The sequence below is a fragment of the Petromyzon marinus genome, chromosome 64 (assembly GCF_048934315.1).
Source record: "Petromyzon marinus isolate PM22_M1 ecotype Great Lakes invasive population chromosome 64, UKy_Petmar_22M1.pri1.0, whole genome shotgun sequence".
In the NCBI taxonomy this organism is placed as follows: Eukaryota; Metazoa; Chordata; class Hyperoartia; order Petromyzontiformes; family Petromyzontidae; genus Petromyzon; species Petromyzon marinus.
In genome coordinates, this window is record NC_133730.1 from 5,164,698 (window position 1) to 5,188,953 (window position 24,256).

The 24,256-nt window shown below is 51.5% G+C and overlaps 1 protein-coding gene across 9 annotated transcripts in view; it reads left to right on the plus strand.

Annotated features, from left to right (window-relative positions):
• Positions 1-23,753, plus strand: part of LOC116956329 (disks large homolog 2-like) — a 539,014-nt gene extending 515,261 nt beyond the window's left edge. For all 9 annotated transcript variants that reach the window (XM_076054104.1, XM_032977873.2, XM_076054103.1 and 6 more), the window contains 3 exons: positions 3,130-3,242; positions 6,289-6,380; positions 9,679-23,753. In XM_076054104.1, the coding sequence (XP_075910219.1) occupies positions 3,130-3,242; positions 6,289-6,380; positions 9,679-9,785 (312 nt within the window). In that variant the 3' untranslated portion in view covers positions 9,786-23,753. The remainder of the gene's footprint in view (positions 1-3,129; positions 3,243-6,288; positions 6,381-9,678) is intronic.
• The last annotated feature ends 503 nt before the right edge of the window (positions 23,754-24,256 follow it).

Below are 24,256 nucleotides of genomic sequence, written 5' to 3' on the forward strand. Positions count from 1 at the left end.
TCTCAAGAAAAGACGCGCACGGTCTCTCTTTCTCTCTCTCCCTGCAACGGCTCTCGGTTGCACTCGGGCATGCAGCCCCCCCCCACCATGGCTCAATTCCGGCCACGAGCCAAAGCGAAAGATGGGGGGTTTTTTTTCGTAACGTCTGGCAAGTCGGCAAATTAAACAAAAACGGCGTTTGCGTCGAAAGAGTTTGACGCGCGCGTGTGCCATCCGACGGCCGCGTCTCCCGCTCGTAATCGTTTTGAGCCAAGTATTTTGGGACGGCGATGCGTGAAAGGTGGCGGCCGCGCATCACCGTGGATTTGTCGACAATTTCCCGTGGGATCTGAAGGCGTTTGCGCGTCGGCGCTGTCCGCCTGTCTATAACGGGGTGACGTGTACGCGTACGTAAGTAAGCGTACGTGTGTACGTCACCGGGACGGAATCGGAAGTCAAAAGCCATGCGGGAGGGCGTGCGGCACAGTTTGTGGACGCCGGCGAATCGGAGCGTGGCGGCGGTCGTGTCGCTACGGTTGTGTCTGCGTTGCAGCACGTCTTTAGTAGTGGCAGCGCTGCCACTACGGCCTCTCTAAATTAAATGACCGCTTGCACGTTCTGAGATTGAGCGTTGAACGGGACGCCCACCCTGTAAACTTGCAGACTTTCTCGGAACGGGGAAAGCGTTAATCAGCTTCGATTATTTGCAGGTCGCTTCTGAATAAGAAGCCAATAGCTCATTGGCCTTTACCTGGTAAAATAATAAGATGGCTTGGTTACATTTCGAGTGATTTGCGTACCGTGCACTCCTGTCGTGTCTTCCTATCGTTTGTTGTCGTGACTTTCTGAACCGCCGCCACCCCCTTTACTGGACACCTCTGGGACAAAAAAAAGAGCTTCGCAACCCCGTCGGATTCCACCTCCTGCATTAAGAAATAAAGACGCCCATCCTGATCAAAGCGCGACGATGCCGAGCGGCCTTCGATGCCCGCAGCGGGCGGGGGGGGGGGGGGAAGTAACCCGCTCGCTCGCTCGCTCGGCGGTTTCGCAGACGCGCCCGTCAGCCCGCCGTCTCTAACTTTTTGTTGTTTTGTTTACGTCTCGTGCGAATATTTTGTTTAAGCCGACTTTAGGCACCGGCAACTGCCGGCGGGATGAGGCGGCGAGAGCGATTTGCCAATTATTTTTGGCTTGCGACAAGTCATCCCCCCCCCCCCGGGTGGGGGTGCAAAGGCGGCCAAAACGAAATCCACCCACCACCACCGCCACCACCACCACCACCGCCACCACCACCGCCACCACCGCCACCACCGCCACCACCACCACCACCACCGCCACCACCGCGCGCGCCTTTTGGGAGGGGTTCACGCACGCGCCGTGACGTAACGGCGCGTGCGTGAGATCGAGGGAGACTGTTTCGAACATTCGTGTCGTGGGCCCTTTCTTTTTTTGTTACCGGTATCAAAGTATGAAAACTAATCATCGGCGTTCGCTCTGTCTGGCAATACAACAACGGGTGTTAAGATGTGTTCAGTAGAGGAAACTTTTTTGCAAGGAATCAAGTAACTGCATTGACCACACACACACACCCACACACTGCTTGTGGTGAACATGCACACAAACAACGCTCCGATGATATATGCACTGGAAGAAAAAAAAGTGTATCATCCTGATACAACTGCTGCTCACCTCGCGAGCTGTTAACGCTCTGACACGTGTGGCATTGTCCTTGTCCTGTTCGCCCTGTGGCGTCGTTACGTGGGCTGACACCGGTGGAGAGGCTGGGCCACAGAGAAGGCTGCCCCGCCGTCTCCTGCGTAGGCCGATCAGTTTCAAAGACGATGCGTCACAGATTTGCAGAGCCACGCGTTTGTTCGCATGTTCACCACAACGTACTGTGCGTGGTGTCTATTTGGTGTTTGAACTACCTTCTTCACACCTCCTGTTGTATTGCCAGAAAAGGGTGAACGGCGATTCTCGCGTCGCGTTGGTGTTTTTCCGTCCCGCGTCGCGCGTTCTCGTCCACCCTCGACCAGGCGCGCGCAAAGGGCGATGGGTTGTTAAACCGGAGGGGGTGCTCTTTGTGCCTTCTTGAATACGGCGGCGTTTACATTTTTTCCATTTTTCTGCCCCCCCGCGTAGCTGGGTTGCTTCCATCTTCGGTGCATTCGGAGGTAAAAGTAAACGTGACGTGTTACCTTTTGATCGTTTTTTTTTTTAGAGTAAAATGTTGTAAATTTTTATGGTTTCATCGATCGCGGGGCAATTACTTGATATTAACGTATGTTGGGGGGGAGGGGGATTTTTCGACGGAACTTCGTCGTCGGCCACGGTCTGTGATCTGTCCACTGCTAGATGAAAGCTAACACGGTTGGCTACGTACGGTGCGAAGGAGGTTCAACAACATGCGAGACCACGTCTTGTATTCGTGAGAGCCCCTTTGATCGGTGCGCTGAACAGCATTTTAATAACGGGGTCGGGTAGCGGCGACGCGGTGATCGTGGCGACGCGGTGATCGTGGCGACGCGGTGATCATGACGACATGGCGACGCGGTGATCGCGACGACGTGGTGATTGCGACGACGCGGTGATCATGGCGACGCGGTGATCGCGACGACGCGGTGATCGCGACGACACGGTGATCATGACGACATAGCGACGCGGTGATCGCGGCGACGCGGTGATTGTTATGACGCGGCGATGCGGTGATCATGACGACATGGCGACGCGGTGATCGTGACGACGCGGTGATCGCGGCGACGCGGTGATCGCGGCGACGCGGTGATCGTGACGACATGGCGACGCGGTGATTGTTATGACGCGGCGAAGCGGTGATCGTGGCGACGTGGTGATCGTGACGACGCGGTGATCGTGGCGACGCGGTGATCATGGCGACATGGCGACGAGCTGATCGCAGTGACGCGGTGATTATGACTCGGCGATGCGGCGATCGCGTCACCGCGGCGACACCACGAACGCGACGCGAACCTCCTGACGTCGAGCCGTAGACACGTCTCGGTTCCGTTCATCCGCGACCCGACCCAACGGGGGCACGCCGCTGCCCAGCGTACGGTTGACCGGTACTCACCACTCCCGCGCCCTCTCTCTCTCTTCCCCCACGTGTGTGCGTCTGCCACTGCAAACTTGGAGAAGGGCAAGCACTGCATATTGGACGTTTCTGGAAATGCGATCAAGAGGCTCCAGATTGCGCAGCTCTACCCCATCGCCATCTTCATCAAGCCCAAGTCCCTGGAGTCCATCCTGTGAGTAGAAGCCCCTGTTACGTTTGCACGCGGCCAGCCTCGCGTCGACGGCGACCAGCCTTCGCGTCGGTTCGCACGCCCGCGCGCTGATGATGACCAGGGTGGCCCGCCGGAATTCGAACCGCGAACCTCGCCGCACCCGCTGTGAGCCCCCGTGGCCCACCGCCGCCAGTGAACGTGGGTGACTCTCCCACGTTGTGTGTTGTGATGACCGTGGGGAGCGGTGGCGCGGCAGTTAGCGCGGTAGTTAGCGCGCTGCTGCGCTACCAACCCAGACGGCGAGTCGAGTTTTGATTCGCCGCTCGCGGCCACCGCCGCCACCGACAGCGGCGACGATTTATCCGACCCGGTTCCTGCGCCTCGGCGAGGTCGTAAACATCGCCACTGGGGAGACAAAGGTGGTCAGGCGTGGTGCTTGCCAGCCCACACCCCTCGTGTACCGTGACCGGCTTTTAATAGGTGCTCGTTAACAGCACAGACCAAGTCTTCGTTGAACAACAAACTCCTGTTCTCAATGAGTTATTTATGATAGGTGTAAAACATTTTTTATTTTGCCTCTCTACTGCTAGATGAAGGCCTCCCCCAGCCCGCTGTGTCCATGGTGGTGCAGTGGGGAAGGGGACGTGGAAACTGGTCCGGATATCACTCGCAAGTGCTGTTAAGCCGTGGCCGCTAAGGCCCACCGAGCTGTAAAGGTCTTTCATCATTAGACCTCCTTTGCCAGTTCCAAAATGTAATAATAGGGTTTTTTCCCTTTTTTCTGGCAACAAAACTGAAACCTTTCTACAAGGATTCATGTTTACTGTATTAACCACAATACCTGCAGTCAAAATGCAAACAAAAAAACATACTATGATAATATATGCATTGTCCTTGAAACTGATTGGTCCACACCAAGGGACGGCTTTCTTTTGAGCCTCGACCCAATTGGTGCTCGACCAGATGACGCCAAAAGGCTCTTTTTCAGAAGCGACCTGGCTACAAATGATAGCTCAACAAAGTGGCTTATCACGTGGAAATGTATACTCTAAACGCACGTTGATTCGAAATGTGGAGAGAAAAACCGGGAGGACCCGCCTGGTATCCAGGAGGATACCAGGCGGGTCCTCCCGCCTGGTATCCAGGAGGATACCAGGCGAGGCAGTTAACATCTCCACAGGGAGAGAGAGAGAAAGACAGGCAAACTTCAAATATACAGCAGGCGTAAGGATCGGGATCGAACCCACGACCTCCTGCATACCAAGCGCCCCAACTCTGGTCACTAGAGTGTACGCAGCGCGGCACGCTAACCGCGGCGCCTCTACTCCCCCATCGCAAATCACCTCCGCCACCACCCGTGCGCTAATCGTCTGCACCCGCTACGTGAATGATTCATGATTTAATTTGCATTTATTTTCACCCGCGATTAAATGCGTTGATTGCGTTGGCGAGCGTATTAACACGCGCTAATTACACGCGCAAACTGCCGGAGAAGAGGAGCCTTGTGCTGAATGAAAGAAGGCCTCGACACACACCGTCTCGGTCGCGAGTTATTGTTTGACCATACTTCCCCAACATTTGTATTCTTAATTACAGTGACTCCTCTGCTCACGAAGGAGTTAGGTTCCAGAGGCCTTTTCGTAAGTCGATTTGCTCGTCCGAGTCCAACTTTACTCCTGTCGATTGCAAACACGTTGTACGGCATGTACGTTAAATACGTGGAATGGCCTAAAAGATGTATAATCTCCTGCAGATGTAGATGCCACCGCCGCCTTTTGTTGAGCGGCGGTTGAACTTGTGGATCTCGGTCTGAACAGGCAACTGGACATACGGACAGGTTTGTTCGTATCTCTGAAAGTTCCAAGGTCGAATGTTCGTAAGTCGAGAGGGAGTCCCTGTAAACGCATTATTGTTGATTTTGTTACAAAACAAAAACCACCTCTTCGGCTCGGATGCGGTGGCCAGATGGAGTATTTAATTTTTTGTTTATCAAACTAAACATGCAGCTCCACCTTGTGGCTGCACGTTTGTGTAAAACAAATAATCCATCGCAAACTATGGCAAGGCAAGTGAGAACAATCCCACATTGTATAATTATTTTGACTTAGCCGATTTACTTGCAGCTCTTTTATGAATCCGAGTGACACTGGCTTTAGTTCCACCCCCTCCCCGCCGCCACAACGCCTTGTTAACGACGGGGGTTGTTTGCTCGTACTTAATCGAACTGGCTCGTGTGGGAAGTTGGCGAAGACGGCTCAGGGAAGGGGTTCAGACATCGGCGTCGTCAGTGATGTAAGCCGTGCCTAGGGATCAACGTCCCACCCCCCCCCCCCCCGACACCACCCGCCTCTCCCCCCCAACCCAACGCCCCCATCATCCGCTTGCCGTAATAATCCACGGCCTTTTTATCAATCCACTGCCGGATGACTTGCCCCCCCCCCCACCGCGGTCGTGTCAGTCGTGGGAGGGGTGGGGCTTCGTTGTTTTGTCGTCAAGCGGCCAACCTGCAACGCTGGGAGCCGGCCCTTGCATTGAGATGTTGAGCGGAAGGTGGCGGCAGCAGGCGGCCATCTTAAGCGCGGCCTCGCCGTTGTCTGTCGGTTGCGAAGTCCGCTGCGAAATGCGGTCAACGATCGCCGATCTCTACCGGTCTCCGGAGCAACGTCACGACCGGAATTGCTGTAACATTATTACAATTTAATAATAATTTTTTTAATTATTATAAATGACACTATTATCTAAAATATATTTTTTGGGAATATGAAAGTGCCGTTACACCTGCCACCATCACCAGACACAGACGATTAGTAAGGTTTGTCACGAAAAGAAAACATACCAATTCGGAACTAGTACATCAGTACGGTTCTCTGCTGCGAGTGACAATGTCTTAAAAAACAACGACGCTGCTAATATGCCTCTCTAAATAAGTGATTCAGTTCCGAGATTCAGCCGCGAATGGGACACCCATCCACGCCCTGCAGCTTGCTGACGTCTCGGGACGGGAAGGGGGTTCATGAATATTTTCACTTCCAGCCGGATGACGACTTTGTTGTTGTTGTTCCAACAGTGAAATGAACAAGAGGCTGACGGACGAGCAAGCGAAGAAGATGTACGACCGAGCGCTGAAGCTTGAGCAGGAGTTTGGGGAGTATTTCACAGGTGGGTCGGCATTCTCATCATTAAACGCATTTCAGGGGCGCCACGGTGGCTAGGAGATGTTAACTACCTCGCCTGGTATAGAGGAGATCGTGGGTTCGATCCCGACCCTGACGCCTGCTGCTGCTGTATATTTGGAGTTTGCATGTCTCTCTCTCATCATCATCACGGTGGCTAGGAGATGTTGACTACCTCGCCTGGTGTACAGGATGTCGTTGGTTCGACCTCGACCCTGACGCCTGCTGCTGCTGTATATTTGGAGTTTGTGTGTCTCTCTCTCGCTCTCTCCCCCCTGTGGTTGTGTGGATTTTTCTCCGGGTCCTCCGGTTTTCCCCCTTCACATTTAGAATCGATGTTAACGTGTTTAGAGTATTTGTCCGCTGTAAATATCCACGTGATAAGCGACTTCAGTTGAGATATCATTTGTGATAGTCAGGTCGCTTCTGAAAAAGAGCTATTTCGTAGCTCAGTGGGCCCAACCTGCTAAAATGTTTATAGCAGCCAAATACTCTGAACGCACGTCGATTCTAAATGTGGAGGAAATAACCGGAGGCATCCACGCGACCACGAGGAGAGAGAGAGAGACACGCAAACTCCAAATGTACAGCAAGGCGTCGTCGGGATTGGGATCGAATCCACGACCTCCTGCATACCAGACGAGGTAGTGAACATCTCGCCGCTGCTACGCCCCAGTGGACCGGGAACTAAGCACAGGAGACAGGGAAAGGTCACGCGTGTTTTTGTCACACACGTGACAAACAGGGTCACTGCAAGGGGGCGGGCCAATCGGATCCTAAGGAGCCTCAAGTGTCACCAGGGCAGGAGGTGCCAGCGTTGTTGCCAGTTTGGGGGTTGGCGAGACGTGTGAGTGGGTGTTTGTTCGTTGCGGCTCAGCGTACAGGAAAACACAACATTTCCTGGTTATGCTGCGTTGGCAGTGGAGTACAAGCAAAATTAACAACAGACTGGCAGAATCCCAGCGACAAAACTCAACGCATTCGTCAATGTCAACTGTGTTGGCCTTAAATGGAAAAGAATACTAATTGTTCCCCACCCTCCGCCGCTTCGTAGCGTGTAAAAAAAAAAGGGAAACAGATAACACGACAAATAGATCGAAAGGGATTGCTTGCAACGTTCGTGTGAAATGGGAAAAAATTGGTCAACCGCTGGCTGTGCCAGCTGCGATGACAATGATGGATCTCGGGGTGGGGGGGTGGGGGGGAGGAGCGAATAGACTGAAAGGGGAGACGTTTGGGGCCTTTGCGAAAACACGAGTGAGTGAGTTTACTGATGGGCAAATTTAGTGCCGTCCTCCCAGCGAACGATGTTTGCGAGTCGGAAAATTAGCGAGTGCACAACGACGACAGTAAGCGGAATATTCGTCGTGGTTGAAGGGGCTGTTGAGAATTAGCGCGTGTCAGTTTTAAATGCATTTCAAAGCGGGACCGATGCCGACAATTTATTTGAACGAAATAAAAGCGCGGGGAATTTTAATGGTTAGGCCGATGCGCGATCGCATGCATCATGAATTGAACCCCCGTGAAGAGCTTTGAGATTTTTGTTTCGCGATCATGAAAAGCCGATGATCGCGCGAGGGCCCCTCTTACCACGGCTAGAAATGTCCAGCGCCCTTTAAAGACAAATATTCATGAAAAAGTAAGACATGATCCATCACGTGAATGATGTTATGCAACATTTTATCATATTTTTTTGCGGCCTTTTTTCTTATTTTCAATGCAATAGCACCTCTAGCCAAGTGGGGGGAAGATATCAAAACATTCTACAATCAAATAAATTGCAAAGGCAATGAAAATAATGTTTAAGCAAAAGCCATGAGAAAATAGTAACTCTTGGGGCAATGCTTGAGAAGGCTGGGGAGAGTGGTAGGGCCTGTCCTGCGGAGAGTAGAGAAATCAACCCCAGTTGTATGGAAGATCAGTCAGGCCCGCAGGCACATTGATCCAAGACCATGCAGAGCTTTATAGACCAGAATATCTGACCTATACTGGATACGAAAGCTTACTGGAAGCCTCGGCATTTAAATGTGAATTGATGTTTTGTATTATTGCTATTAGTGTACAGCGGGATTCGTCTTTCATGTTTGAAATATATACATTTATAAAAAAACACACACGGCGTTGGGTGTTTTCCATTCAAAATGTATTTCAGTTTCTATCGACGTCGTAAGCCAGTTTCATCCCCCAGCGTGTGCTGCCGTTGAGCGGCCGGCAGAAGAGGTTCCTAGCACCAATATTATTCATATTATTATTGTTGTGCTTGTTATTTATTGCAAACTCTCATTTACGCCTGAGAGACCGCAGCTTAATCGTAGATCTGAGCCTGGCACCGCTGAGATTCCCGAGTTGAAAACCTGTCAGCCGCCCGTGATTAAATGTGGTCCCTGGGGTGTCATGCACGATTCCTCCTGGATTGACACGAGGGGCCTGGATGTATTACGGGATGGTGCGGCAGTTAATATAATTTTTTTTTACCAGGATCTGCTCACTGAGCTATATAGACCTTTTTTTCATAAGCGAGCTGGCTTTCACAAATGATAGTTCAACGAAGTGAGCCTATTATCATCATCATCTTGTGAAAATGTATAGCAGCCAAATACTCTAAACGCATCATGTGGATTCTAAATGTGGAGGGAAAAACCGGAGGACCTGTAGGAAAATCCACGCGACCACGGGGAGAGAGAGAGAGACACGCAAACTCCTAATAAATAGACGTCAGGGTTGGGATCGAAACCACGACCTCCTGTATACCAAGCGAGGGAGTTAACATCTCGCCACTGTTAGCTCTCCATTAACGGTCTCCCAACCGACCCCTCATTTCCCTTTTAGTTAGTGCGCTGCACTAGGTACCCGGCAGCCCGAGTTCAATTCCCAGTCACGGCTAACATCCGTGGCGAGCCACATCTGAACCCAGGCCCACACCTCGCACCGACTCACCGACTCGCACCAAAGTACGTTCTGTGTTAACTTGGTGAAGTATGGTCAAAAACCCGCCGTAACAGACGGACAAACGTGTACCGCATTCCCTTGTTATTCGCGAACTTGCTGTCTCCGCGACTTTGGCTCTCCGCGAATCGCCTCTTGGGGACCATCCTTCCGGAAGATGAGAGCCATTGTTTGCCGTTGTTTGCTCGCTGGCCCGCCCCGAACTGGACGTCCCCGTGGTGAACAAGAGCCTCGTGGCTTCTCGGATTCCTTCCTTCCTTCCTGCTGCAACAACAAAAAAAAGATTCTGATGGTGGTGTTCTTCTTCTTCTCCTCCCTCCCCCCCTCTCTCGTCGCAGCGGTCATTCAGGGCGACACCTTGGAAGAGATCTACAGCCAGGGGAAGCAGATTATCGAAGAGCAGTCGGGACCATTCATCTGGGTGCCTTCGAAGGAAAAGCTGTGAATTTAATTCTCCATCCTGGCCATCCACCCCCCCCCCCCCCCAACGACGGTTCGACACCACTCGGCCTCTCGATTAATTTTCACGCAGAAGCCTAACGGATTTGTTGTCTAGCCCGCCCGCCCGCCCGCCCCCTCTCTCTCTCCCTCCCCGTTTAGTAAACTTCGAAACTTGAGAAAGCGTTGTCGTGGCGGGGGAGGATTGAGCGGTGGTGGGGGGGGGCGGGTGTCGGTGGGTTGGGGGGGGGGGGCTAAAGGAAGACGCAACCAAAAAAAAACCACACACACCGACACTAAATCAGAGTCTGGTGCCACTCGTCACGTCTTGCCGGCACGCTTTTAACGCTCCTCGGCGATGCTGCGGCTAAAAAGGCCTCTTGTAAATATTAATAGCTGCAATCGTCAAAAACACATTTTTACACACACACACACATATATATTAAAGAGGTTAAAGTAAACTGGAAATGGCAACCACGCAAATTTGAATGCCGGAGGGCGCTCGGCCAGTTACGACTGCGGGCTTCAAATAGCCCCGCCCCCCCCTCCCCCCCCCCTTAGAGGAGCTGCCACGCCTGTCTATCCTCCATACGTGGGCTGATCGGTGATTTAAAAGAAGTTAAAGCTGAAGCTTTTGGTCGGGCGTCCGACTTTACCGCGCTACGGCGCCGACAAAAGCGCAAGCGCGAGTTGGGACGTCGCCAAAAGGGGGGGGGGGGGGCGGGTCACGTTGCTCCGACCTCGCGAGCGGAGCTGGGTGGGGGGGGTGTAGTGGGTGGGTGGGTGGGGGGGGTGGGAACTCCAGGGGTTCGACCACCAGAGGGCGATACCACGGCGGGAGCACCTTGAAGTCACCCGCGTCCCCCCTTCGATTTTTCTTTTCCGGCGAACGACGGGAGTTTGCGCGAATCTTGTTCGTTTCCCCCCCCCCCGCCGCCCCCTTTTTTACCGTGATGATCGTAACGTGGCCCCGTCGCTTGGCTCGTGAACGCGTCGCCCAGGTGCCAGCCAATCGCGGCCGCGCGCGCCCGTGTACGGGTCACGTGACTTGGTTACCACTTGCTGTACGTTTGTTTTCTTAATTTTTTTTCTCCCGGCGGCCATCTTTGCGGGAACTTCGCTGTGATTGTTACCATGGCAACGGTTCCACGGTGGGAGAGGAGTGGGGCGGGGCGGGGCGGGGTGGGGGGGGCGGAATAAAAAGAATGGAGCAAAAAAACCGCGGTGGATTGTGGGAGGGGGGCGCTCGCCAAGTCGTGTAGATATACACGACTTCAAGAAAAAATAACTCGCTGATTCCGCGTCCCTCACGCCCACCGCCCACCCACATATGTCTGTGTACGCACGTTGAACTTCTTTTACACCGTACGCCGTTAGCCAACCGTGGACAATTGCAGGTGCGGGGGGAAGGACAAACTGAACACAGCAAAGAAGCAGTTCTAAAGAAACGAGTTTTCAATCTAGAAGATGCTCCGGTGGCTTCCTAATATCGGAAGGAAGAGCGTTCCAGACGGCCGCAGAAGCGCGGTTCGACCGAAGCTCGCGCGATGATGGTTTACGCCCCTTTGCCGATATCGGCAAGGGGTGTTATATTGTGGTTAATTTGTGATGACGAGCACTTTGTGTGTGTGTGTAATGACGAGCGCGATCTCGCTCGGGCTTTTTGCGTCCACCGAACTGGATTTGGCCTGGCGCGGCCGTAAATCTTGAAAGACGCCCGCGTCGCGCGGAAACGTTTTTTTTTTTTTAAATTGGCGAAGAATTTAAAAAAAAAACCCGAGGAAAAGCCTCGCCGGAAAGTGGACGAGGCCGGGCTTTGGGTTGGCGGTGGATGTTGTTCGGCATTTTTAAAACCGCCGTCGGTTTTTTTGGGGTCTTTTTTAGAAAGGAGGCGGTGGGGTGGGGGTTACCATTAATGTCGCTTTCTCGTCTGTGCGCTATGTCGTCGAACCGAGGCGATATTTCGTAAGTGGGTGGGGGGGGGCCCTACCGCCGTGCTCCCCTCCTCCGGGGAAAAGCGGAGAAACTTCTGTGAAGCCCCACACACCCCCCCTCCCCCCGCCTATCCCCGCGGATGCTTTCATTTCGTTTATCGTTTTGCACGTTTTTTTTTAGTACATTAAGCCATTCCCAAAGCAAAAAAAAAAAGTAAATATATAAATATATAACCTTTAAAAGGAAAACAAAACTAGCTGGGAGTACTGTTAGGGACGGACGAAACAAGCGGACGACGAAGTTCCCACGGAAGGAGGAGGAGGAGATCGTTTTCACTGCCAAGCGCCCTCGGTTTGGTCGAGGTTCCGGGGATAAGTCTCCGCCGTTTCCACCTCCGTCGATGTCCGCCCCGTGGACGCGCGGCCACGGCGTCGAAGCGTCGATCGCCTACCCGAGGGCAAACCCGTGCCCCCTGAGGCGTGGCCGTGGCACCGTCGGCACGCCACGGTGGCCTCCGGCCGTGGTCGCGGGGCGACGGCACGGACAAATTGGGGCGGTCGCGGCTGGCCCCTGTTCGCCGAGGATCAGAATGTTTTTGTAGGCTGGAGGAATCCGATGAGCTGTAAAGCTCGTTTTTTCACAGCTGTCCGGTCGGGTCGGGTCAGAACGTCGCAACAACAGATGCAGTACGAAGACACGATGGGAGCGCAGAGTATAGGAAAGGTGAACAACAAACCACAAGCGATGGCCGATTTGTGGCCAGGTCTCTCGTCATTCGGTTGGCGTGGGGGTTGCAGGTCAGCAGAGTTCGTTGCGTCTCGCGACGTGCGACGCCGACACCACGTTTGGGTCGACGCTCGGCGAAAATGACAAACCCCCCTCCCCCCCCCCTAATAAATGAAGAGCACTGCAACCTTCCGGTCGCAACTCGGAAGGTCACAAGTTCAAATCCTGGTCGTCGGGGGTCGACGCAGCCCCCACCCGTCCATCCCTCCGCCGTCTAAAACGAGTGCCGCTTTGTGGGAAGCCAGCAGCAGTCGCGTTACGGACAGACTGGGCCCCCCCACCACGCCATGATGATGTGGAATTGGCACCGCTGTCTCAGAGCGGCCGGCGTGCGTGTACGACCGCGCGCACCCGTTGCTGCTTTGGCCGCTGAGTCCCACCGCAGAATGTGTGCGGAATCAGCGCGAAGCTTCTGGCTCATGATTTGGGCTTGACGTGGATGTTGGCGTCATCAAGCCGGTCGATTAATTACGAAAGGATGTGAGGCCCATTTTTTTTGTTACGTGGTCACGGTGGGTCGCTGCATCCCCCCCCCCCCCCCGATTGCGATGGCGTTTTTTTTTAAGGCCTTTGCGATAAACAAAGCCGATTTTACAGGGGGCCATGCGTACAAGACAATTCCAAATGTTAAGGCGTTAACTCCATCGGCGACGGCCCAGGGGGTGCATCGTAAAACCCTCGTGAAAATACGGCCGTGCCGGAGCTCCTCTTGTACGCGCCGTTTAAGAAGAGAAAAATATAATATTCTCTCTGCTGTCTGGCCCAGCGTCGGATTGAAGAGGTTCGAGTTGTTTTTTTTTTTTTGGGGGGGGGGGGCGTAGGGAAAAGGCGAGAGTGTCAATTGTGTTTTGTTGTTTTTGTAATTGCCATGGCGTGTCTTTCCCCTTGTTGATTTTGTCATAACCGAGAACATTTCGCGGACGACGTGTGCCCGTCGTGCGACTGTGGGGAGGCATTGATAACGTGGCCAGCTGCCACCTACATGACGTTTCTTTTGTACAAGGATAATGTCCGATTGTTTTTGGTGAAGCTGAAAGAAAAAAACCACCCACCAATCACGCGCGTCTAAAATTTTTAGCCAAACGTTACACGGCAACCCGCCGTTCGCCACTAAGGGGCGGCGACCACACCACGGCGCTTGCGCCAGGCTAGGTGCATGTTGCGGCTGCCCGTCGCATGAAGTGCCCAAAGGTTCGCTGATAGGAGGTCACGGGACTGACCCGGGTGCCATGGGTTGACTGCTGTGCCAGGCTAGGTGCAGGAGGTCACGGTCACGGGACTGACCCGGGTGCCATGGGTTGACTGCTGTGCCAGGCTAGGTGGAGGAGGAGGTCACGGGATAGACCCGGGTGCCATGGGTTGACTGGTGTGCCAGACTAGGTGCAGGAGGAGGTCATAGCACAAACCCTGGTGCCATGGGTTGACTGCTGTGCCAGGCTAGGCGCAGGAGGAGGTCATAGCACGGACCCTGGTGTCATGGATTGACTGCTGTGCCAGGCTAGGTGCAGGAGGAGGTGACGGTCACGGGACAGACCCGGGTGATGGCATGGGTTGACTTGACTGAGATGAATGGCAGATGCACCACCTGCACCCCCTATTGAGCCAATATTACACAGCACACACACACACATTTACATGGAATATACTGTACTTATAATACAATATATTACCATTTTGCCCTCTCATTTAACAAAACTAAACTTTTTTAACTATTGTGCGTTTTTTGGTGGTTTTCAAAAGTAGACGTTTCTTTTGTACATTATTTTAATCTTGCAGCTTCGAATAATTTAAGCAAAAACACTATGTAATTCTTTATTTGCGTGCGTGCGTTCGTTCAATGCATTGGTACGGTACATTTTTGTTTATTATTGGGTTTTTGAAACCGCGAGAGCATACATTGTTTTTTTTTTATTAAAAAATTTGGAAAGGCGCGATCTGTGAACAGTTATGAAGGTTTAAAAAAACGCCAGTAACGTGCCAACTGTGATTGGCTGCTACTCGACTGCTCTCTGGACTGTGGGTAATGAATGATGAAGGCGCAATCCCTGCAATACCTTTGCACAATCCACTGCTGGCCGAGGGGGGCCCTCCGCTCGAGGAATCTTCGGAGAGCCCGGCTCGAGGTGTTGTACGTGGTTTCGATGCCCCCCCACCCCCCACCGCGCGTGAACCGTCGATCGATTTAACCCCGGCCGCCAAGCAAATCCGTACCGCTGGGTGGACAGAGATGGGCTTTGGCGGCTCAAATTTCTCTCGGAGCGTCGTTTCGACTGCCGCGCCAGGAGATTGAATCGAGCCCGCGACCTTCAGCGTCATCGCGAGCGCCGTGGTGCCGCTGACCGCAACGAATTTACAACCGCGGCAGTGGGCCGGAAAGTTTTATACATGTTTAAAAAAAAAACCTTATTTGATGCAGTCGTCGCAAACGCATCCCCATCCACGACCCGCTCGGGCGCTGATGGTTAGCCGTAGCCGGTCGTGAAAAAAAAGCCAAACTAAAATGTTTCGCAATGGTTTACGGTACGTACGATGAACTTCTTGAGCACCGTATCTAGCCGACTGCGATAATCGAAGGTTGCGGGGGGGGGGGGGTGGAGTACAACGAAAGCCAAACTCGAAAATCGGTTCCAAAGAAACGAACTTTCAACCCGCGTCGTGTTCAATTGGCAACACGCGGTTCGTAGCCGGGGTTGTCTCAAAGAAGGGGGCAGGGGTGGCAAGAGGCGGAGGGAGCCGCCGATTCAGCGAACGTTGGAACGGGGGGGGGGGTGGGGGTGGGATGCATTGGTGCGTCAAAATGCGTTCGCAAGTAAGTGGCGGCACTCGCGCGCACCGTTTTTATTTTTTTTTGCCCCTCCTAGGTAAACTCCGGGGACACTCCAGCCCCCGCCGGCCGTTGTCAACGCTCGGCTCCTCCGCCCGCGTGCCGTTGGCCGTTCCCCCACACACGACAACACAACACACGAACGCGCGGGTGGTGGTTACGTTTTTGATTTTCCGGCCACCGCGATCAGAGAGTTTCTCCCACGTCGTAGCGGCGGCAGATGATGATGATGGTGGCGGCGGTGGTGGTATTGGTGTTGCTGTTCGCGTTTGCCCCCCCCCTTCCCGGAGTTGTGTTCAAGTTTACCAAAACTGTCACAAGACCCCTGTGCGTGAACACACACACGTATAATATATATGGAATGTAGTGTGTGTTTTCAAAAGCGTATACGGTATTTTTGTTTTATTCGGTTGAACTTGCTTGCAACGTTTACCACTTTGCGTATTTCACAAACGTACCACTTTAAAGATCCCCTCCCCGCTCCCAAAAAAATAATAATTTAAAACGAATTCCCTGCCTTTTTCTATTTTTCTCAACCCACCAACCGCTTCTTACGGCGTTCAATCTGGCCAGTTGCCCCCAAACAAACCCGCTCCATCGAAGTGTCACGCTAACCTTAAATAAGTTTTTTTAAAAACCCAACTGAAATCCCTCCGTGTCTAGATGTGCGGTGCATAATTAGGAGGGCTTCACACTTACAGGTGAGAACAAGCGGACAGAGTGCCAAACGCTCGGGAGAGTTGGGCCCCTAATACCCAAACGGGGAATGGTCAATATCATGGTCAATTTCATCTACCCCGAACCTGTGGTGTACATTTTTTTAAAACACGTTCATCGTTCTCATTTTGTACATATGTACATTGCGTGTGCAGTACGTGCTTACTACGCGGGGTTGTAATGAGTCGTTTGTTTTTATGGTTTGAGTCCTAATTTTTTGTTTGTTATATAGTCTTTGTTTCAGATTTTCTCCCCGCTTTGTATACATGAATTGCCGTCCTCTCCGCGTCTCTCGGTTTTGTTTTTTTGTAACGATTGTGTGCGTGTGCCACTCGGGGTGACCTCTGCCCTCCCCGTCCCCTCGCCGGGAATGAACGACAAAGGCGAGGGCGAGAAATTAACCGCGTATTCATTCATTTCACCAGCGTTGCGTGAGCTTTATTATACAGGGTAAGTCACGTATGTTGACAAAGTTAAGATATAAATTTTGATTTAAAGCTTTCGTGACTGCAGTAATTCATACTCTTAGTTTTTTCGGTAAAGTCACGTTGAAGAGAAACAACAAAATAATAAAATATATATAAAACAATAAAAATTCTCACGACGTTTCGACCATAACTCAAACGGTCATCTTCAGGTTTGTTGTTTATTTATGCAAACCAACACACCTGAAGATGACCGTTTGAGTTATGGTCGAAACGTCGTGAGAATTTTTATTGTTTTATATATATTATATTATTTTGTTGTTTCTCTTCAACGTGACTTTACCGAAAAAACTAAGAGTATAAAGTTAAGATATACCGACTGTTTTTGGCATCGGGTCGCTTTCACGATAATAATTTAAGCCCTTAATTTAAATAAATGTATTATAATTGTTATAACCGTGATAATTTAAATAAGCTGTTTTTTTTCCTGTAAAAAAAATGAACTCCACGTACATAGTGAGTTAGGACCTTTAGCATTTTGAGAAAAAGTTTTCTTACATTGGAATGTTTTTTTAAATATATCTCGTTTAAGTTCCCTTCTTCGTTAGGAGTTCTCTGGCTGCGTTGCAGCTTTCCAGTTTCCGCTTCTACCGCAGCCGTGCGTGCCGTTAAAATAAATGAAAAAATTTTACCAGATAAGACCCCACTGAGCTATATAATAGCTCTTTTTAAAAAACGGCCTGGCTATCGCAAATGATAGTCTGATGAAGTGGCTTATATGGAAATGTATAGCAGCCAAATACTCTAAAAGGCCACGTTGATTCTACATGTGGACGGAAAAACCGGAGGACCCAGAGAAAAATCCACACCATCATGGGGAGAGAGACACGCAAACCCCAAATATACAGCAGCAGGCGTCAGAGTCGGGATCGAACCCACGACCTCCTGTATACCGAGCGAGGTAGTCAACATCTCCTAGTCCCCGTGATCGGCACGGCCAACCAACCAGCCAACACATTCCGCCTTTCTCGTGCTGCTGGCAGCCTCTCCGGCAACCGAATGAGTGAACGAACGAAACAGAAGCTTCCCGGCACGTGGAGCGCAAATACCGGGACATCGGAGGCCCAACGACGTGGGGGGGGGGGGGTGGGGTTACAACCCGATAACCTCATCGAGAGCCGTGCACGACTGCTGAGGGGGGACCCCCGTTTAGCAAAGGGAGCGATGTGGATGGGAAGAGAGTGACTTTGCCCGTGTGCTCACGCGCACGCGCGCGCGCGAGAGAGATCTGCGTACGCTTGACGAGCACGTGGCATTTATGACCATTTGGGATTATTGCCTGCGGTTTTTTTTAGTTGTGTCTGCCCATTTATTCATTTATCCATCCCCCTTGGGCATTTCGTCGCATATGCCGGGGCCTCGCCACGAAGGAACGAACGAGATTGCGCCGTGGTTGGCGAGCGGTATAATATCGCCAGCGCAGTGGAGTCCGATGTACGTTCATTGTTTTTTTTCTGTTTAACCGGGTGAGAATAATCAAGGGGGGGGGGGGGGGGCTAGGATTAAGCTTGGAGTCTCTTATAATTTGCAAGAGTGACCCCTGGGGCATTAGCCTGCCAGTCGGGTGGTGGCCGGGGTGGGAGCGCGATTGCTGCTACCGCTGCTGCTGCTCTGTAAAAATCCCAATTGTCTTTTCTTCCCCTCTCAGACAAATTTTCGGCTTTTAGAAAGAAAAAAAAATTGGACCGCTGGCGCCCGACACGCGGCGAGCGTCAGGTGGGGGGCGGGGAGCGGGGTGGGGGGCGGCCTGCTCTTGCGAACGACGTCAGAGGGATCTTTTTTTTTAACTGCTGCGGTTATCTCTCAACCGCGGTAATAACTAGGGACGGCTGCTGGATTCGAACCGTGACCCTCACCTCCACCTCCTGCAGCGAGGGGAGCGGTAGTGCAAGCGGTTAGCGCTACGCCGTGCTACAAACCTGGCGACCCCAGTTCGAATCCCGCTCACGGCCAACACCGGTGACGATTATCTGAACCGGTCCCGGGCTTCCCCCTAGGTCGACTCGGGCCTCGGTTGAGCAGCACCTGGCGCCGTGTGTAGTCAACATCGCCATTTGGGGGGAGACAAAGGCGGCCGGACGTGGTGCTGCCTCCCCCCCCCCCCCCAACCTCCCGTGTTGCCGTTCCGGCCTTCACGTAGCTTGCTCGCTTGAACAGCACTTGCACCCAAGAGCCTGTTAAGGCTGTACGGGGTGGCGGGGGGGGGGATTTTTTTTTCGCTCATTGACTTTATCCGGGACGTCCTCTTAGTCGAGTCGGCAATGGGTTAAAGGGTTCCCCCGCCACTGCACCCCTACAATCTCGTGAATGTCTCCGCCCACCCCCCACCCCCCCCCCCCAAAAAAAAAGGCACGTGACCTCTTTACTCCCACCATCGCCCCCACCCCGAACACACCAACCCACCAACCCCTACGCCCCCAATTAGCCTCAAGAAATCTCTAACATGTAAATGAATGTCAGATTTGACTGCCTTACAAAGCAATGAGAAAGGGTACGACGTGGCCAGTCCAGTTGAATGTAGCTAGAGTGGCGTGGGACGGAACAGAGTTTTGGAAATTTGGTCGTGCACAACCCCGCCCCCCCCCCCCATATCCTAAGCCTCATGCTGCTACCAAGCCATTTCATAGGGTAATAGTTGAACCGCGTAAGCATCGAAATGTCATCTTTCACCTTGCAGATGTTTACGCACGTTGAGGACTTCTCCCGCTCGCCGTACGTAGCCCGATCCCGATCATGCTAATCGGCAGGTGCGGGAGTCGGGAGAAGAAAACTATAAACGCAGACAAAATGAAATGTTTTTAAATAAAATAAAATCTGCCTTCATACCGGGACCTCAAGAGCTACTCGGAAAAAAAGCTTGGGAATCCTATAGGAGCTGATATAGTTCTGAATGATTTCAAACGGGAAAGTTGTTTTTTTTTCAATTTGTGTGACATGATGGATGTTGTGGGCATGCTTATTACGATATAAAGATCGCCGCATGAAGTGAATGTCATGCAGAAATTATCAAGACAAATGCCCCCCCCCCCATTAATCCCTTCGGACATTTCAATAACTTGATTATCCGGAGAATATTCCAGGAGCGTTTGAAAGATAGCGCATCCTAAAAGTGACATTTGGTGGCCTTGGAATTCCCCTCCTCCCCCCCCCCCCCCCCAAGTTGAGAGAGGCCTAATCTTGATTTGAAGCTTTCGTGACTGCAGGAATCCATACTCTTTGGTTTTCGGTAAAGTCACCAAGTAGGTAGAAAAATAATAAAATCAATCACGACGTTTCGGACGCTTGTGTTGCGTCCGAAACGTCGTGATTCACTTTATTTTCTACCTACGTGACTTTACCGAAAGAACCAAAGAGTATAGAGAGCCCTAACCTCACGGACGCGTTATGTGAAACGGATTTAAACACATTTCCCCACCGCGCACAAACCCAACATTTGGTTGTCATTTATCTCTCTCATCCGTCAGTCCTGCACCCACCGTTCGTGGACATTGCAGTGGTTTGCGGTGGTGGTGGTGGGGGGGGAGATAAGTTCCTCCTGGTGGCATCCCCCCCCCCACCACCACAACAACAACCGCACCGTCGCACGTGGTTGTAACGTCACCGACCCCTCGTGGACAAATGATGTAGATGACAATGCCGATTGTGGTGGTGGTGATGGTGATAGAGCTGAGTGTAGACCCTCGCCGGGGGAAATTTGCCCACAGGAATATTTCTGATCGGGAGCCTCAGGGTTACAATTCGAGTGAAAGCCCCAGAGAAGAGCTGAGAGGCTTCACATTCTTTGGTTCTTTCGGCAAAGTCACGTGGGTGAGTGGGTGGGTGGGTGGATGAGTGGGTGGGTGAGTGGTTGGATGGGTGGGTGAGGAAGGGAGGGAGTAGGTGGGTGAGTGTGTGAGTGGGTGAGTGAGTGAGTGGGTGTGTGTGTGAGTGAGTGAGTGGGTGTGTGTGTGTGTGGGTGAGTGAGTGAGTGGGTGTGTGTGTGGGTGAGTGAGTGAGTGGGTGTGTGTGTGAGTGAGTGGGTGTGTGTGTGGGTGAGTGAGTGAGTGGGTGTGTGTGTGTGAGTGAGTGAGTGAGTGGGTGTGTGTGTGGGTGAGTGAGTGGGTGTGTGTGTGGGTGAGTGAGTGGGTAGGTAAGTGAGTGGGTGGGTGAGTGGATGGATGGGTGGGTGAGGGAGTGAGTGGGTGTGGGAGTGAGTGGGGGAGTGAGTGAGTGGGTGGGTGAGGGAGTGAGTGGGTGTGTGAGTGGGTGGGTGTGTGTGTGGGTCAGTGAGTGGGTAAGTGGGTGAGTGAGTGCACCATCGCCATCAGTGAGATGGCGATGGTGCACCCATCCACTCACCCACTCACTATCTACGTGACTTTACCGAAAGAACCAAAGCAGTCACGAAATTTTTAACTCAAAATTTAGCTGAGAGGGAATTTCCCCCCTCCCTCCCTTCCCCGGTTGACGCTTTGCTTCGGACGCCGCACGGCGGTTGAAGTTTTTCTCGATCTTTAGGAGGCCGTGCCGTCACCCTACCGCGGCAGCCTCACTCGTACGCATCGGTCGAGGTACGTTGAGCCTCTTTGGCACCGTCCGTGGGCCAACGCGCGCTCCTCGTGTGTCGCGCGCGGGTCGCACACCAACGTTCGCAGGACATGCGCAGCACGTGCACGTGTACCCACGTGTGTATGCACGCACGTACGTGCGTTGAACTTCTTTCGCACCGTGCGTAAGCCAGCCCGTTGCTCATCGGAGGTGCGGCGGTGGGGGAGGACGTCAACCTGTACACACAAAAAGTCGTTCTCACTTGAAGAGGGGGGGGGGTACGGACGGAGGAACACAAAAAAACGAGCAGTAGCAACCGCACCGCTCTGTTCATATTGAATGTTTATTTTTTGTGTACCGTCCACCCCAGGTCGTGCAAAAGTTCTCGGTGTACGCGGCGGGTGTTGCGTTTCTCGTGCCGTTCCCAAAGTCGTGGTGGCAACGGCGAAATTCGCTTGGCGGCCGTCGCGAACGAACAAAACTGTAACGAACAAAACACACCCGACGAAACGATGAATAAGGTTCAGTTAAACTCCCGGTTATAGTCACCGCCTTTTCAAATTAAAGTAAAAAAATAAAGAGATATAGCACGTTACATACAGTACTTTAGTTAGTGTTTTTTTTTCTTCTGTTCCGTTTGGTCCAATTATGCAACAAGTGTAAGATGTGCGTCCCGCGATGATCATGGAGCTGCGATGATGTCTTTTAAGAAGTTAAGATTTGGTTTTCATCGGCGGAGTGGAGGTTGAGGTGGAGTGGAAGGTGGGGGGAGTGTAACGGGGTGGACACCGAACGTTGCATTACAAATCTCAGACGTGTACATATAGTATATTATTTATTAACCATATTCTATGGGGTTCTATAGGAATGCAAACACACACTTTATAAACAAATCCTCCTTTGACAGCCCTGAGCCAGTAACGGAAATTCCCCCTTTGCTATGGCAGGAGTCTCACTCTCCCCGTCGAATAACGAACTGTTAGCTTTAATTACCAGCGAAACGTCGGACTCAAATTCTAAATGTTGTGGATTCACTCTTCAAACACACCAGTGGGCTGAAGAAGTAACTCATTGGCGTTTTGTTAACGTGACACATGTCTTACTGACGATTGGCCGTGTCGGGTGGTGGAGGGCTGCGACATTTATAAATAACGCGATCTAACCCAAAAGCCTTTATTATGAACAATACTGGTCGCGAAAGCCTACGTGTTAAACTGTTAGCTTCCTACACTGGGATACACATATGTATGTTGTACCCATTTCAAAGTGACGATTGGCTGAGCGGCAACGTGTACGGTATTCGACAATGTAAGCTCTGGTCAAAGAATGGTAGGGACATTCTCATTTGTGTCATTCTGGATTCACGTAGCCAGGGGCGGAGCCAGGATTTCAGGCTGGGGTGACATTCAACACATTTTAATTTCAAGAATGATTTAGAGAGTCAGGCTGTTGAACCAGACGCCATCGGTTGGCGACACACTCTGACAATGCAGTTTCACGGAGTCCGCCAGACCGAGTGTCGTACACTCACAGGCAGAATGTCACCCCTGTCACCCCTCCTGGCTCCGCCCCTGACCACAATCACCACTAGTCAACAACAACCACCACTAGTCAACAACAACCACCACTAATCAACCACAAGTGACGTAGACATATAGCTCAGAGGTCACTTCCTATAGAATCACAAATTGGTTTAAAGATTGACAACCTCCCCTTTATTTCTTCATCAGAATTATTAATTTATCCTGGAGGTAGAACATACGATGAGCTAGGAAGGTATTTTATCACGTGTCCAGTGTGTTTGGGTTGCTGGTGGGTGGTGATTGGCTGTGATGTACAATGACGCCGTCTATGGTGAGTCACGTGGGGAGGGAAGGGGGGGGGCACACCACGTGAGCTTGCGTTTGTTGTCTGCTTCCGTGCTTCATAAATAAATCTGCATTCGTCGAATTAAATGATTTTCGAGATTAATAACCCATGTAATGATGATGATCCGTAACAGAGGCTGTGTCGGGTGGTGGCGGGTTTAACGACATTTACGCGATCTAACCCTCCTCCCCCCCCCAAAAAAAAAAACCTCAATTGATAATATTGCTCGCGAATTCCCTATGACGTGTTAAATAATGATGGTGCGAATGAGAGACAGAGAGTGGGGCGGGGTGGGGGTGGGAGAAAGTGCAAAAATATGATGTATAGGAATATTTTACGAAATAAATTTCAACAGAAATAAACCCCCCTCCCACCGTGACATAACGACGCTTGAAATGATGTTGAGCATAACAATGGACCACCATCGCGAGGTGTCTGTACATATACCACTCGTTATTGAAAGCGGTCATTCCATTTGGGAACGATGTTCAACTTTAAGGTCTTAGTTTAGTTTTGTAATCCAAGTCTCAACCATTCGGAGCGGGGGGGAGGGGGAGCGGGGGTGTTTTTTTTTCCAGATATTAAAAACACAAAAAAATAAAACGGAGAGGAAAACTAAAAGAATACGTTAAAAATATATAAACCACTGGAACGTGCATCTTTGTGATGCGCAACAACGTTAAAAGTTATGAAAAAAAAATATATGAATTTTTTTAATGTAACTTTACCAGGACCGTGTGTATCAAATGCTACAAACAGTGCCCGGAGATGTCCATTTGTGTAAAGAGAAGCATTTAATAAGTTCATTTAATAAATATTTCATGAGTAACAACATCGGCGTGCTAATTTCATTTAGCATCTTGTTTCAGGACTCTGCTGCTGCTCCCAGTTGCCCCCCCCCTCACACCTCCAACATTTATTTACATTATACATTATTATTACTACTTCGATTGTTTGCCAACGAAAAAGCCTCACCGAGTCTCGTGACCCCTTTCCACCGGAGGGGTCCTGGGCCGAAGTGTGCCACAAGTATGGAGCGATGATAATCTTGATTTGAAGCTTTCGTGACTGCAGGAATCCATACTCTTTGGTTCTTTCGGTAAAGTCACGTAGGTAGAAAATAAAAAAATAAATCACGACGTTTCGGGCGCAACACAAGCGTCCGTCATCAGGTGACCAAGCTTTCCCACCTGATGACGGACGCTTGTGTTGCGCCCGAAACGTCGTTCTTTATTTCATTTTATACCTACGTGACTTTACCGAAAGAAACGGAGTATGGAGCAATGATTCGATGCTGCCGCTGCTCGTTGCTGTAACTCACAGTTGAGCGATTGG